This window comes from Lagenorhynchus albirostris, chromosome 2 (assembly GCF_949774975.1).
Source record: "Lagenorhynchus albirostris chromosome 2, mLagAlb1.1, whole genome shotgun sequence".
NCBI classification, from domain to species: Eukaryota; Metazoa; Chordata; class Mammalia; order Artiodactyla; family Delphinidae; genus Lagenorhynchus; species Lagenorhynchus albirostris.
In genome coordinates this window covers 118,641,431-118,656,119 of record NC_083096.1, presented here as the reverse complement: position 1 = coordinate 118,656,119, position 14,689 = coordinate 118,641,431, and the positions used below count along the sequence as shown (strand labels likewise).

Here is a 14,689-nt window from a genome sequence, read left to right as displayed (position 1 = left end):
TTTGACTTCATCTTCTAGTACTTTCCTCCTCATTTATTCACTTGTGGTCACACAAACCTCTCTGTTACTCCCAAAATCAAGCAGATACATTCCTGTCTCTCAAAGCCTTTGCATGGGCATCCCTTCTTTTTACAGATATTTGAATATCTCCCTCACCTTCTTCAAGTCTTTGCTTAAATGTCACCTTTTCAATGAGGCCGATCTTTTTTTTGTGGTACGTGGGCCTCTCACCGTTGCGGCCTCTCCTGTTGCGGAGCACAGGCTCCGGACGCACAGTCTCAGCGGCCATGGCTCACGGGCCCAGCCGCTCCGCGGCATGTGGCATCTTCCCGGACCGGGACACGAGGCCGTGTCCCCTGCATCGGCAGGCAGACTCTCAACCACTGCGCCACCAGGGAAGGCCAATGAGGCCGATCTTGATCACACTGTTTATAACTGCACCTGACTCCTCCCCTCATCACTATACTCCTGATCCTCTTATCCTGTTAGATATCTTCCTTCACCATAAAACTCATTACCTTTTGATATATAATGTATTTGTTATTTATTAAATGTAAGCTCTTTGAGAGCAAGGATCCTTCTGGGACACAAGGTAGCTGCTTCCACAGAACAATGAAAGACAATGAATAATGTTGTGATTGCCTCTGATGAAATCAAGGCATGTTTGTCTCCAGGTAAAGAATTACAGTTTGGACTTCCTGTGATGTACAACTTATCCTTAGAGAACTGAGATTTCTGAAATGTAATGTTAGACTGATTCTGTCAGATGAATCCGTTTCATTCACAGCATTACCAGGTTTGGACACTTTCAGGACTTTCTCTCTGGCATTAGAACATTTCTTCCTTATGTGTCTAGGTGGGGGCTTTTGAAAATTGAGTTAAGTATAATCACCCCAGTTATTTAAAGGCATCTGTTTCTCTCTAGTTCTCAGAAATTAAACTGTTGCTCTCAAAGGAGTTCCACCTCTCTACTCTCTTCTAAAATACCTATTAGAAAAACACTGGATTCTGTATCTACCCAACGTGTCAAAACTTTTGTTTTCCACCTGTTTATCCTTGTGCTTCATTTTAGGAGAAACCCTTCACTAGATCTTTCAGTACACTAATATGCTCTCCAGCAGTATTTATTCTGCCATTCAGTCAACCCATCTATTGAGTTTTGTTTTGTTTTTAGGATACAATATCCTTATGCATCTCTCTGAGAATCAATCATTTATTTTAAGGCATAACTTAGGAAGACACAATTCTTTCTAGGTATTACAAGCTAGCTAAGGTTAACGCCTTCTTTAACCAACCCAAGGGTCCACATTCACTGCTCAATCCAAGCAGACACCTTCGTGCTTGCTGCTTAGTACAATGCAGGGGGCAGAGTGCTGAAATCACTATTAGTATCTGCCGCTTCCAAGCTTAAAGCCTGTGTGGTCATTTCCCATGACATTGGTCTGCTTCTTCAAACTGATCCTATCTGCTTTCTCAATTTTTCAGAAACTCCACTTAATTTCCAGTCTAGCAAGGGCACTATTTTTGTACTCTAGTGTTCTGTTTTGTTTTTTTTAATTTTTTTGTGGCATGCGGGATCCCAGTTCCCTGACTAGAGATGGAACCCAGGCTGCCTGCACTGGGAGCTCAGTCTTAACCACTGGACCGCCACGTAAGTCCTGTTATTTTTTTATCCTAAGACATTGCTTTTTCTCTGTTTTTCAAAGGGGTGGTGGTAGAATAAGACAAAAAAAAACCCTAGTGTTATGGAATAATTATAGACTTGCATTTTATAAAACAGCTTCATTAAAGTATAATCCACAGTGTTAGTGTAAAGTTCAGTGGTTTTCAGTAAGTTTATAATTGTGCAGCCACCAACACAATCCAGTTTAAAACACTTCCGACACTCCCAGAACTCCCCTGTGCCAGTTTACAATCACTTCCTCTCAGCCCCAGGAAACCACTGACCTACTTTGCGTTTGTTTTTTTTTAATTAATTAATTTATTTGGTTGCACTGGGTCTTCGTTGTGGTTCAAGGGCTCCTTAGCTGCAGCTCGCAGGCTCCTTAGTTGTGGCAGGTGAACTCTTAGCTCCGGCATGCACGTGGGATCTAGTTCCCTGACCAGGGATCAAACCCAGGCCCCCTGCATCAGGAGCACAGAGTCTTACCAATGTGCCACCAGGGAAGTCCCTATCTTTTTCTTAGATATTTCATATAAGTGGAATTAGACATTACATAGTCGTTTTTGTCTTGTTCCTTTCACTTGGCATAATGTTCCTAAGATTCATCATATTGCTGCATGCATCAGTAGTTCTACCTTTTTTATGCTTAGTAGTATACCACAGCCTTTTTATCCATTTGCCACCTGATAGACATCAATTTCCAGTTTGGGGCAATTATGAGCAATTCTGCTCATGAACATTTGTGTACAGGTTTTTGCAGACGTAAGTGTTCATTCTCTGGAGTAAATACCTAGGAGTGAGATTGCTGAGTCATGTGCTAAGTGTTTGTTTAACCTATAAGAAATTGTCAAACTGGTTGTCATCCGGCATGTGACACCACATGCCCACCAACAGTGTTTATATGAGAATTCTAGTTGCTCTACATTTTTTTTTTTTTTGAGGTATGCGGGCCTCTCACTGTTGTGGCCTCTCCCGCTGCGGAGTGCAGGCTCCGGACGCGCAGGCCCAGCGGCCATGGCTCACGGGCCCAGCCACTCCGCTGCATGTGGGATCTTCCCAGACCGGGGCACGAACCCGCGTCCCCTGCATCGGCAGGCAGACTCTCAACCACTGCGCCACCAGGGAAGCCCAACATTTTTGTCAGAACTTGATATTGTCCACTTCTTTATTTTAGCCATTCTAAGAAGTATGTAATGGTATCTCACTGTGGCTTTAATTTGCACTTTACTGATGACTGCTGAGAGTGTGTACCTTTTCATGTGCTTATCACTCATATCTTAAGGATAATGTATATTAAAATATTTTCTTATTTTTAAATTGGAATATCTATCTTCTTGAGTTATATGAATTCTTTATATAATCTTATATAATCTGGATATATACAAGCCCCTTGATGATAAATGATTTACAAATGCTTAGAACTGGATTTGGGCCTACGTTCCTAACCTATAGTGTTTCTTCCAGTATCACTGTTGTTGGTCTTACTGAACGTCTCATTTCCTGAGATGATATCCCATATCACCTCTGATTATGTAACTAATTTTACACAAAATAAATGAAGCAATGGGCTCACATCCATAGAATTCACTGAATTTACCATATGGCATCACCTAAAAGTTGCTGGCCTACTGAATACTGTTTTTGTGCCCGGGTGGCAAAACACCGTGGGGTTGGTACTATCCTATAGGATGTAGTATATGCCTCAAACTAGAAACAACCCTATGGTGCTGTTTTTCCCACAACCAGAAAACATGAGAGTAGGTACCAGGTAAAGGAAGTAGGAGAGTTTATCTATTACTACCTACTGACACAAAAGCTTTTTTGCTTCTAATTATCACAACTTTGGCCTCTACTAGTTTAGAGGTATTAGGTTCCAAAGGGACACAACAATGATTTTACTGGACTGGAAGATGAGACACTCCTCTGGCCATTTTGGGTTCCTCATGTCACTGAACCAAGAGACAAAGTGGGTAGGGCTATATACTACACAACAGAAACAAGGGGAACTATGTCTGAAAATCAGGTTATACCCACGGTATTAGTTTCAGAGGGGGGCTATAGCAAATCACCACAGACTTGGTGGCTGAAACCAGATTATTTTTTCTCTCAAAGTTCTGGAGGTCAGAAGTCCAAACCAAGGTGTAGGCATGACCGTGCTTCTTGTGGAGAAGGGGAGATTTGGTTCATTGCCTCTTCAACCTTCTGCTTTGTGAGTGTATATTCCAGTCTCTGTCTTCTGTCTTGATATGGCTTTCACCTCTTCTCTCTGTGTATCTCTCCTCTCTGCATCTCTTTATAAGGGCACTTGTCATTAGACTTAGGGTCCATGCAGATAATCCAGGTTGATCTTGTCTCAAGACCCTTAATTATATATAAAAAGACCCTTTTCATAAAGTCAATTCACAGGGATTAGGACACGGAAACACCTTTTTGGGGGGCCATCATTCAATCCACTATAAGCACCATTCAGTATTTCCATATCCACAGATTAAAAGCTCATAGCCAACTAGAGAAATCTAACACAGGCAAGACTACAAAGAGCTCAGACTCTTCAGGAACGAAGGTCTGGGTTACTTCATCAGGTAAATAACCAGCTGAAGTGCTGGATGAGAAAACAGAGAATATGGAATGGGTAGCTATAAGCTGTAGACACATACTTCTTCCTTCCCCCATGCACTGGGTTGGCCAAAAAGTTCATTCGGTTTTAAGTAGAACTAAAAGACACCTTTTTCATTTTCACCAAGAATTTTATTGAACAATGTATTCACTAACGCAATGAACTTTTTGGCCAACCCAATACATATTTGTAAATATTTCTAAATTTGTAAAAAATTACCAATTTATATTTCCTTTCATTCCTCTATTTCATATAAGATATGTTGTTGGTGGTTAATCTTATCGTTTATTCTTTAGCTTGCAGAATATAAAAGGGAGATTATGACTAAACTGACTGAACTAAACATGAATGATCATCATCCAGAAATGGATAAACTGACTGATGGGACTTTGGGTTTTCCAAGTTTAGGGAAAGGATAAATGCTGCATCTAGTGGTACATGAGCTAGCTGCATCATGTTAGGCAGAAACATGATACTATTGCTACTGTTGTTGCTGACGTATGAATGCATATGACAAGGGGGGCAAACTATACTGTATTTATTGTCTGTTAATGCATCATTTCCATTCATTCTTACACTCTCTTCTATGAAAAGAGAAGATTTCATTTTCCAGAATCGCTTGCCAGTAGTGCTCCAGCTCAGTCACTGCCAATGATATATGCAATATATGGAAGGCACAAGAGAAAGAGAAACTTCCCCCACGTCCTCTGGTGGCAGTTGCGGCAGGACTGAGGCCTCCACAGATGGCACAAGTAGGGTTTTGCCACTACTTCCAAGCATCTTCCCAAGAATCCCTCATTCGGTGCCACAGGCAGCTAACATCTTTAACAGCAGCATCCTCAGGATAACCCACCAGGGTCCTGAGATTAGCGGCTTATCAAGTCTATCAAGTTTCTGAGCATTCTCCTGAGACTTGCCAGTGGTAAGCAACATAGGTAATTTCCAGAAGCTTTGTGCAATTAAAAACTTCTTTTTAGCTTTGAAACAATCTCAAACTTACAGGAAAACTCCAGTACAATACGAAGAAATTTTCTTTTCCTAGACCATTTCAGAGTAAGTTGCTAAACACACAAGGACTTTTTCCTACACATTTAACACAAATGATAAAAATGTGGAAATTAACATCGATGTAATACTAGCACCTAATCCTCAGACTCCATCAAGTTTTTCTAATTGATCCAATAATGTTGTTTATAGCCAGAAGATCCAGTTCAGAATCACTTGTTGGGACTTCCCTAGAGATCCAGTGGTTAAGACTCCACGCTTCCATTGCAGGGGGTGCGGATTCGATCCCTGGTCCGGGAACTAGGATGCCACATGCCGCTCAGCCGAAAAAACAAACAAAAAACAAAAACAAGCAAGAATCACTTGTTGCATGTAACTTCATATTTCCTTTAAGGTGGCACAGTTCCTCAGTCTTGACTTTCATGATCTTGACAATTTTGAAGGTTACAAGCCAGTTGTTTTATAAAATGTCCCCCAATTTGGGTCTGCCTGGCTTTCCTCATTTGAAACTCAGGTTATGCACTGTCTACCAAACAAGTGATGCTGTGTTCTTCTCACTGTATCCTATCCTAGCACATGATTTTGATATATTCCACTGCTACTGATGTTCACTTTAATGACTTCACTGAGTTGGTGCCAGACTCTTCTTGCTTAGTCTTTTCTCTTCAAAATTAATATGTATTTTGTGGGGAATAAGCTGGAACTATGTTAATATTCCATTCCGCATCAGTCTTTCAATTTATTCACTTATTTATAACAGTATGAACACAATATCTCCTATTTTGTTTAATGCATTATAATACCATTATAATTTATTTTGAAGCATAAATTGTCCCAAATTTGGCAAGTAGAAGTCCCTTCAAGCTGGCTTCTGTGTACTTTTGACATTTCCCCATCATTCTTCAAAAACTTCTTTAATTTCTGGAACAGTAAGAAATTCCAAGCTCATCTTGTAATTCCCCTGCCCCAGCCCTGAAAGCAGCCATTTCTCCAAGGAGGGCTGGTTCCTTTTACTAGAGAAAGATGTTTAGAAGCCAAGATCCGAAGAGAGCTAGGTATGCTCAATCCTACTGTAGTTATTACTGCTTCCAGGCCTTTTCAGTGCCAGAGTTAGGAAATTAACTTAGGTACATCATTTATTTCTATATATGTGTACATATACACACATTTATACCTCTATATGTATATATGTATCTAACACAGTGAGTTCACAAAGATGCCTACAATTTTAATCCAGTAACAAAGAGTCCATTTTAGTTTCCTCTCTTTCAATATCTGTAACTCCCTTATCTGACAATAAGAAATCTGGCTCTCATTACGCTCATATTATCTGATCAATCCTACACATGGAATCAATCCCTCAATTTTACCACCACCACTAAGCTGTGCCGCCTCACACAGCAATCTCCAGCCAACACGGGCATCCACTGTTACGTTGCCTGGGCTCCAACATCCTTGACCAGGCCCACACCACTACACAGAAGCTTTCTTTACCTTGTCTGGGCTCTGAGACCCCACTCTGAGCTGCTGTCCCCACTCCTACCTCCAGTATGGCAGCCTTCCAGATTTCCTGGAAGTCAGCTATGGTCTTCTTGATTTTCACTGCCCAGTCTTTTTAGTAGTTATTTAAGTCTTTCGTTGCCTGTATTCCTATTCTACTCAAAATACTTAGAATGGCTTCTGTTGATCAAACCCTAATGTATGGGACTTCCCTGGTGGTCCAGTGGTTAAGAACCCATGCTCCCAATACAGCAGGGCTGGGTTCAATCCCTGGTCAGGGAACTAGATCCCACATGCATGCCGCAACTAAGAGCTCATATGCCGCAGCTAAAGATCCTGCACGTGGCAATGAAGGTCCTGTGTGCCGCAACTAAGATCCAGCGCAGCCAAATAAATAAATAAATATTGAAAAAAAAACCCTAATGGATATAGTCATTAGCCATTTATTTAAGCATTCGTGGAATGAACTACTTTTACTATTCAACTGAAATTTGCCTCCTTATATTTAGAAAGCAAATGAGGCTCAAGCACAGTAGATCAATCCACACCTGTAATATCTTCCTGTGTATGTGAAAATCGCTTTACTTTAGGCAAAGGCACACACACAAAAAACACCCCTAAATCTATGAAAAGAAGCCTGTGGCCACAACATGGAATGTACTGTTCATCTACAATATCTGCTCAATTAACTTCTCCCCTTCTTTTACTAAAAGAATCTCAATCTTCCCTTATAGAATTATCCCTCCACCAATATAATTTCAATAGAAATATCAATGAACATGCCTCTCAGGTGACTCAAACTCTAGTAGTATTCTCTACTAGGAACCCGAATAATAAATAAATGGTTGGAGCTGTATTACTGACAGCAGCACTTTGAAGAAACTTACTTCTTGCTACCTAGACAAATGGAACTATACTAGTCTTTGTCCAATAAAACCTGGTTATTCAGCTCTTCCTATTGATTCTGTGATCAGACTTTCTGTTGCTTGCAATCAAGAAATGCCTCATAACATACTCACTTTGTGGGAACTAGGTATAAGTATAGAGAGTCCCCCCAAACAATATTATACTTCACAAAGGGGTGGAAGTAAAGAATGCAATCTGAGTAGATGCTTTCAGAAAAACCACTAACTTAAGGAAACTTACAATTTACCATTTCAATAAAGAGATTTCTTGCCAGTGCCAATACATAAAACAAAATTTATTACCAATCCATGAAAACAAAAACCCCCAAAAGAAGAACTTAACTCACTAGAACTATAGTCACCTGACTGGGGTCTCTCACTGTTATGAGCCCATGAGACTTAAAATGTATTACAACTCTTTCGTCCAATCATTTCACTAACATCGTTCCTCTAATTGTCAGTTCTTTATCTTTATTCTAGATCATTTTGATAATTTGAAAAGCATCATTTTTTTACCCGAATAAAAATTTCCAATTCTATTTTTCTTCTTTTTTCAATTTTCTCCGCCTCAATCTGGCAAGTGTGACAAATGTACAGATGGTTGACGGCTGGTCCTCCTCCATACCTAATGCATGAAGAATTTAATAAGTATGATAATCTGGAAGTAAGCTGATGTTCTAGGAAATGTGTCCAAGTTTTAGTAAAATGTAAAAACTAAATTATCGTAAGGGCCTGATTTTATGTTTTTCAGGGTCGCTGATTTTATCAGTTTATTGACTTACTGATTCATCTGTATTTCAACTTTCCCTTACAGCTACTTTTGTTACAAAATATGTTTGTTGCAACAACATAAAGTAAAAGAAGTGGCTGTCAAAAGTTAGCATACAACATATAAATCTTAAGTTATACACAGCCACAGTTTTAATCAAGTTTTAATTAGAAGGAGGCTTCCCCTGGCCACTAAGAATTCATAGAATGAATTATTTTCAATATTTAAGAAAAAATATTTAAGAAAAATGTCACAGCATACTTTTAGAGATACAGATTATCAGAACATAAAACTTAGAATTAATTATCTAGACTAGGGCCACACTAGCCACAAAAGTCTCTCTACTCACACTTCAGAGTGAATAAATGAAGGAAGAAGGGAATATTCCACATAAGCAACATACAGCACAGGGAGCATATACAAAATAATCCAATCTCCTTTTAATGAATTTCACAAACTGATTTCCACAATACCATATTGTCTGATTTAAAAAAAACAAACCTGCTATATAGGTTATCCCAAATGTTCTGAGGCAGCATCAATACCAGGTCTTCAATATAACTAGCTTTTCGTGGAGGAACACCTAAAAAAGTTTAAATGGGTTTGTCTCATTCTTAAATTCCGTTATATTACTTTTAACTGATTAATCACTGGCATTTTTTCCAATCATTATTCTTAAAACCTCTCCCCAAAAGGTTAAAAATTAAGTATATGTTCCTAAAGATGAGCATATTTCTTGAAATAGAGAAAAATAAGTTAACCAAGATGTTCAAGTACTTAACTTACATAAATCTTTACTAAGCCTTGACTGTGTATTGGGGCAAGCCAGAGATAAATCAGAGACAATCTTTCCTTCATGGAGCTTATGAGCTAGCAGTAGAAATGAAGAATTTATATGAATAACCATAATAAAAGGCAGGCACAGATAAATGCCATAAAAGGATTATAGGGAGATTTGGAACCGGAAGAGACTTGTTAGTAGCTCAAGTAGGGAAATAATAAGAGAAAAATTCACATACAGAAATATTTTCAAAAAAAAAAAGAAAGAAATATTTTCAAGGTTTAGATTTCTAAATCCAATATAGGACATTTCTACTATCTCTTGTGGTTTCACTGAAAAAATAATTAATTAATGAGAATATCAAGTCTTCAACCATGAAATTTAATTAAGGTGTCACACTAAGGTTGTCATAGAAACAAGCACTAACACAGTCACAAAGGCATAAATTACATTTAGCAAATAACTGCATGAGGTTTTTTTACTAAACTCCGAGTACGTTTTCATAGTTAGGAAAAGAGCCAGCTATTCATTTAGACAAAAGGGATAAGAGCCACGGATACAGTTGGAGCTGCATGTCTCTCAGCTGAGAAAAATGATGGGCAATAGAAGTGTTCACTGCACTGTAATTACCTGTTTATGCATCTGTCTTTACTATGAAATTAAAGCTATGCAAATAGAAATAGTGTTTCTGGTACTTTCAGGCTCTAGCACAGGGTTTGGAACAGGTACTCAGTAAATATCTGTTCTATGAAAAGGCTACAGATTGCCTATAATTAGAAGAAAAAGCTAATTTCTGAAACCATAGCAAAATAAACACATTTAAGTTGGAATGTAGATGGGGAAATGGAAAATAAATGGAAGAGGAAAATTCTTGGCTCTTTCCCTATTTGTAAATTATTTAACAGCAAATCCCTACCACTACTTTCCATTACAGAGTTTCTTACCTCCATGAATACAGAGAAAATCATTATTTGAAATAGGGCCAGGTTCAGCAAAGGTCTTAAATTTATTTAGCCACTGTCGAGAAATATAAAACTGAAGGAGACTTGGTTCCATTATGTTCAACAAATTTGATATCCTCCGCCTCTCTTTTTGTGCTTCTTCACTGCTCTTCCTATTAAGGGACAGTGATTCATTAAATTCAATATGCATTTTACTCCATTAGATTAGTAAGTGGATTTTTCCGCTCACTTATTAGACTTAGCACACACATTAACACAGTCATCCCTCTATATCTGTGGGGGATTGGTTCCAGGACCCTTGCAAATACCAAAATCTGTGGATGCTTAAGTCCCTTATATAAAATGGTGTAGCATTTGCATATAAGCTATGCACAGCCTCTCATATACTTTAAATCATCTCTAGATTACTTATAATACCTAAAAAATGTAACTGCTATGCAAACACTGGTAAATACAGCATAAGTGGTATGTAGATAGTACTGGTGTGCAATTTTAAGTTTTGTTTTTTGGAACTTTCTGGAATCTTTTCCCCCCCAATATTTTCAATATGCCATTGGTTGAATCCTCGGATGTGGAACCAATGGATATGGAGGGTGGACTGTACTGTGAATCTTGTTAGGTCTTGAAAATTATTCATGAGAAATATACTTTGTTCCACCCTGCCCCCACTACATTACACACTCTAGGGGTGATACTATATCTTAACTACTAGTATCCACATAACTATTGCTATAGAACAGACATTCAAATGATTGTTAATAAGATCTAAACAGTTAATCTGCTTTCCTGTTTTAGTAGTTATTACAATCTTTTAGAAGATACTAAAAGGTACCAAGGATTTATTTTTATATTAATACCTTTTTTTTTTTTTAATTTTTATTTTGGCCATGCCGCGTGGCATGCAGAACTTCCCTGACCAGGGATTGAACCCATGCCCTCTGCATTGGAAGCGTGGAGTCTTAACCACTGGACCACCAGGGAAGTCCAATACCTCCTTTATTAGCTATGTTAGGAGAAAATTCCTACTGTCAGTGCCTAATTTTTAAAATTAAAACCAGTCTTTCTAAAACAAAATATATTCCTTTGCCCTTCAACTAAATGACTTACCATTCTCTTAACAAAAGATCATTCTGCATGCAACCTTTCACTTTTACTCACATAATGAAATGAGAGTAAAGCAATTTCTAATCTTTACTCAGAAATCCACTTTGAAAGTCTTAGAAGGCACTATTAACCTCAACATGAGATGTTCTGTCATATTTGTCAAAACAGCCTATCCAGGAGAGTTATTTCCTCACCTGTAGAAGAGAACATAAGCTTCTGCATTTTGTACAGTAGATTCTGAAACTTCAGTGACACTTTGGTCATCAAATTCATACCAGAGATTATTTAAATTGTTTCGGCAGTAGGCAATATAGTGTCCACCTGAATTTAAGCAGAAAAAATTTAAATAATTTCAGTAATAAAAAGATATAGCAAGAACTATCTTCGTATTCTTTTCCAGTAGATACCCTTACCACCACCACTTGAGGAAATGAAAATCAGGACAGAGAACGCAATCTTAAAAACCCAGTGTAAAAATAATCATGTTTAAGTCCTTATTATTTATCTTTACATAAAACATAATTTCCAGTATATTAAACTTCGGAGTAAAATTATTCAATTTCCTAAAATTTCTGACATGTTTTTAATAACCAAAATAAAATAATTAATAAAAATCTACTTTTATACTTTTTTCTTTTGTTCAATCGGGTCTTGTTTAAGAGATCAATTCAGATGTTTCTTTTCTTTAAAATCTAAAAACATAGTGTCAAACTTGGATACTTACTACTTGCAGTTCCATGGTGACAAATGACTGACAGAAGATCGTAGGTAACAATTTGAGCTGGACTATCTTTAGCAAGAAATGGCTGAAGATCCAGGCCTTCCAGTGGAAATGAAACATGGGTACTAATTTTGGTGGAAAACATCAGTTCATGTCTGAATCTTTTAAGATGGATGCACAAAATCTTTTTAAAAGAGAAACGTAGGATTATTTAAAATTCTACTGTTTCATATGCTACATAAAAGAGTCTATTAAATATACATATTGTCAAGATTAAACATTACCCTGCAATTCTGATAACCTGATTCCAGAGACGTTAAAATGTGGAAATGATGAAACATGGTACTTCCTAAGTTCATAGCTACTGGCTTCTCCAATTTTACACTTTATGCCTGCAAGACCCTACAGTATCTGATTAAACTGTGTTCAACACAGTTTTACTGCTAAGGGCACTTACTTGGTATGCAACTCAATATTTAAAAAATGGATAATCTTAATAGGGTATACACAGCCACTGGTCAATAGAACCATTCCATTCTTCGACCAAAGCTAAAGAATTTACTACACTGTGTTATATTAATACCTTACCTATCACATAAAATAAATTAAATTGTGATAAAGCCCATACCTCAGGAAACTTTTGTACTTTACAAAACTTTACTCCATTCCTCAATCTAAGGGGTGAAAAGAGAAAACCAATTTTAATAAACCTGTTTCCCATACAAATCTACAAAACCTTTAGTATTTTCAAATATACAGCAAAATCTTTTAGAAAATGCAGAAATAAAGGTATCAGACTAAAAATGCTTACTACTGAATTATACACTACCAATTAAAAAAATACTAATAAAACACTGGAACCCCTTATTGTAAAAAAATTATTTAAATTAAGACATCAGTAATAAAAATTTAGAGTTGTATAATTCTTTGATGAAAATCTTCTACTCTCTATGGCCTGGCTATGCCTTTATAACATTCAGGTATCACATAAAACTGGGTAAAATAAAATCCCAATTTTATAGAATTGGTTGGTCAGGTCAATATATTACAACCTTTATTCCTAAATGTGAAAACAAATAACTTAAAATAGAGAGGTTATTATTAATAATCAAAAAAAATTTTTTTTCGGCCACACCACGCGGCTTGTAGGATCTTAGTTCCCCAACCAGCGATCGAACCTGGGCCCTCGGCAGTGAAAGCGCAGAGTCCTAACCACTGGACTGCCAGGGAATTCCCAATAATCAATATTAATTTATACTTGACAGATCTCTACTCTGGATTCTGGGGTAGATGCAAGTTCTTTTCCATCTTCACTATTACATTTTTCCTAGTTGGCACTGTTTTTCCAAGAAAGATTCCCCCTCTGGGCCGACTCAGTCTTCAGCTATCAGCTGTGGCTTCAAGGACAAACTGATAATAAATACTTTCCAATTCACTAGAGGTGTATTTTTTTCTAGCAAGTGCAAAGCAGCTTTTCTTCCTTATTGACCTAACAATATACTATTCCTTTTTGTAATGAAGAAGACCAACAGCTGCAGATCAACATTTCCCTGGGTTTTTGACAAAAGCCAGAAGTTTGTATTATGAAGACTCTATTAATAGATCTTATTCGGAGGCCATTATTTTTCTATCAGAGAGATTCAGAAAAATTTTCCAGTTCACTCTACCTCAGACATATTTGCTTTCAATTCTCCATTTACTTTTCTTTTCTAACTGATCAACAAGAAGCCTTAAAAGCCTAAACTTATTACAAGACAGAAAAAGGCAGCTAGTAGTAGATATAAAGAAATAAAATCATACTTTTCTTAACTGTCTTCTTTATTCAGCCCTCATACAGCAGGTAACATTAGAGATGGTATAACCTTTCTGAATTTTACACAAACTTGAAACTATGTACCTTTACAGTCACTTTCACTTCCTAAATCTAGCCTGTTAAGGTGGTAAGCCAGAAAAGAATATTGCGTTATTTATGATGACAGAATTAACCTATGTAATAAAAATATATGTTATATATCCTAGTATATATTTACAACATATTTGGAAAATGTTTTATGCAAAATTACATATTTTATATCTTAAAATACACTGTCACATCTTAGCTAAGCTGATTAAATTTGTTAAATTTTTAACCTCAGATTTGTTTTGCAGAACAACCAGTCATTTTTTACTAGGACAAAGCTTACTGGCCTTTATATTTTTCTAAATAAAACGGAAAATTAACCCTACATGCCCAATTCAAATTACCAAGAAAAATACCATTTAAAATACAAAACATGCAATTGAAAGCATTGCCAATGACACTTACTTTTTGCATTTTTCACAACTGTACATATTGTCACCTGAAAACAGAACAGATCTGGTCATTCCTCTCAAACTAAAAGCAAGTTATTTTCTTTTGGTTCTGCAATTCTTTGAGCTTGCAATGCTGAACCAGTAGAACAGTAACACAAGGCTCACATTTTTTAGTCTCTGCTCGAGTCAGCACGTTTACCACACCTACAACACCCTTTACCTGCTCTTTTTTCAACCCTGAAGGCGTATCTCAAATAACATCCTGTACACTTATTCACTCAACAAAATTTACTGACTGCTTGTTATATGTCCAAGCAAGGTGCTGAACACACAAAAATAGTGAAGGCTTGGATCTTAAATACTATGGAGA

The 14,689-nt window shown here is 37.2% G+C and overlaps 1 protein-coding gene across 6 annotated transcripts in view; it reads right to left on the bottom strand.

The window, feature by feature from the left end:
• The window catches only part of USP33 (ubiquitin specific peptidase 33), a 71,337-nt gene that overhangs the window by 11,595 nt on the left and 45,053 nt on the right, over window positions 1-14,689 (bottom strand). For 4 of the 6 annotated variants that reach the window (XR_009538897.1, XM_060139721.1, XM_060139722.1 and 1 more), the window contains 7 exons: window positions 14,333-14,366; window positions 12,656-12,701; window positions 12,031-12,211; window positions 11,501-11,627; window positions 10,185-10,354; window positions 8,961-9,042; window positions 8,207-8,315 (listed from right to left, as the gene is read on the bottom strand). Coding sequence is in view for 3 of the 6 variants with exons in the window: in XM_060139721.1 (XP_059995704.1) it covers window positions 8,207-8,315; window positions 8,961-9,042; window positions 10,185-10,354; window positions 11,501-11,627; window positions 12,031-12,211; window positions 12,656-12,701; window positions 14,333-14,366 (749 nt within the window). In the remaining 3 variants the exon portion in view is untranslated. The remainder of the gene's footprint in view (window positions 1-8,206; window positions 8,316-8,960; window positions 9,043-10,184; window positions 10,355-11,500; window positions 11,628-12,030; window positions 12,212-12,655; window positions 12,702-14,332; window positions 14,367-14,689) is intronic. The other 2 variants (XR_009538898.1, XR_009538899.1) reach the window with 2 other exon arrangements.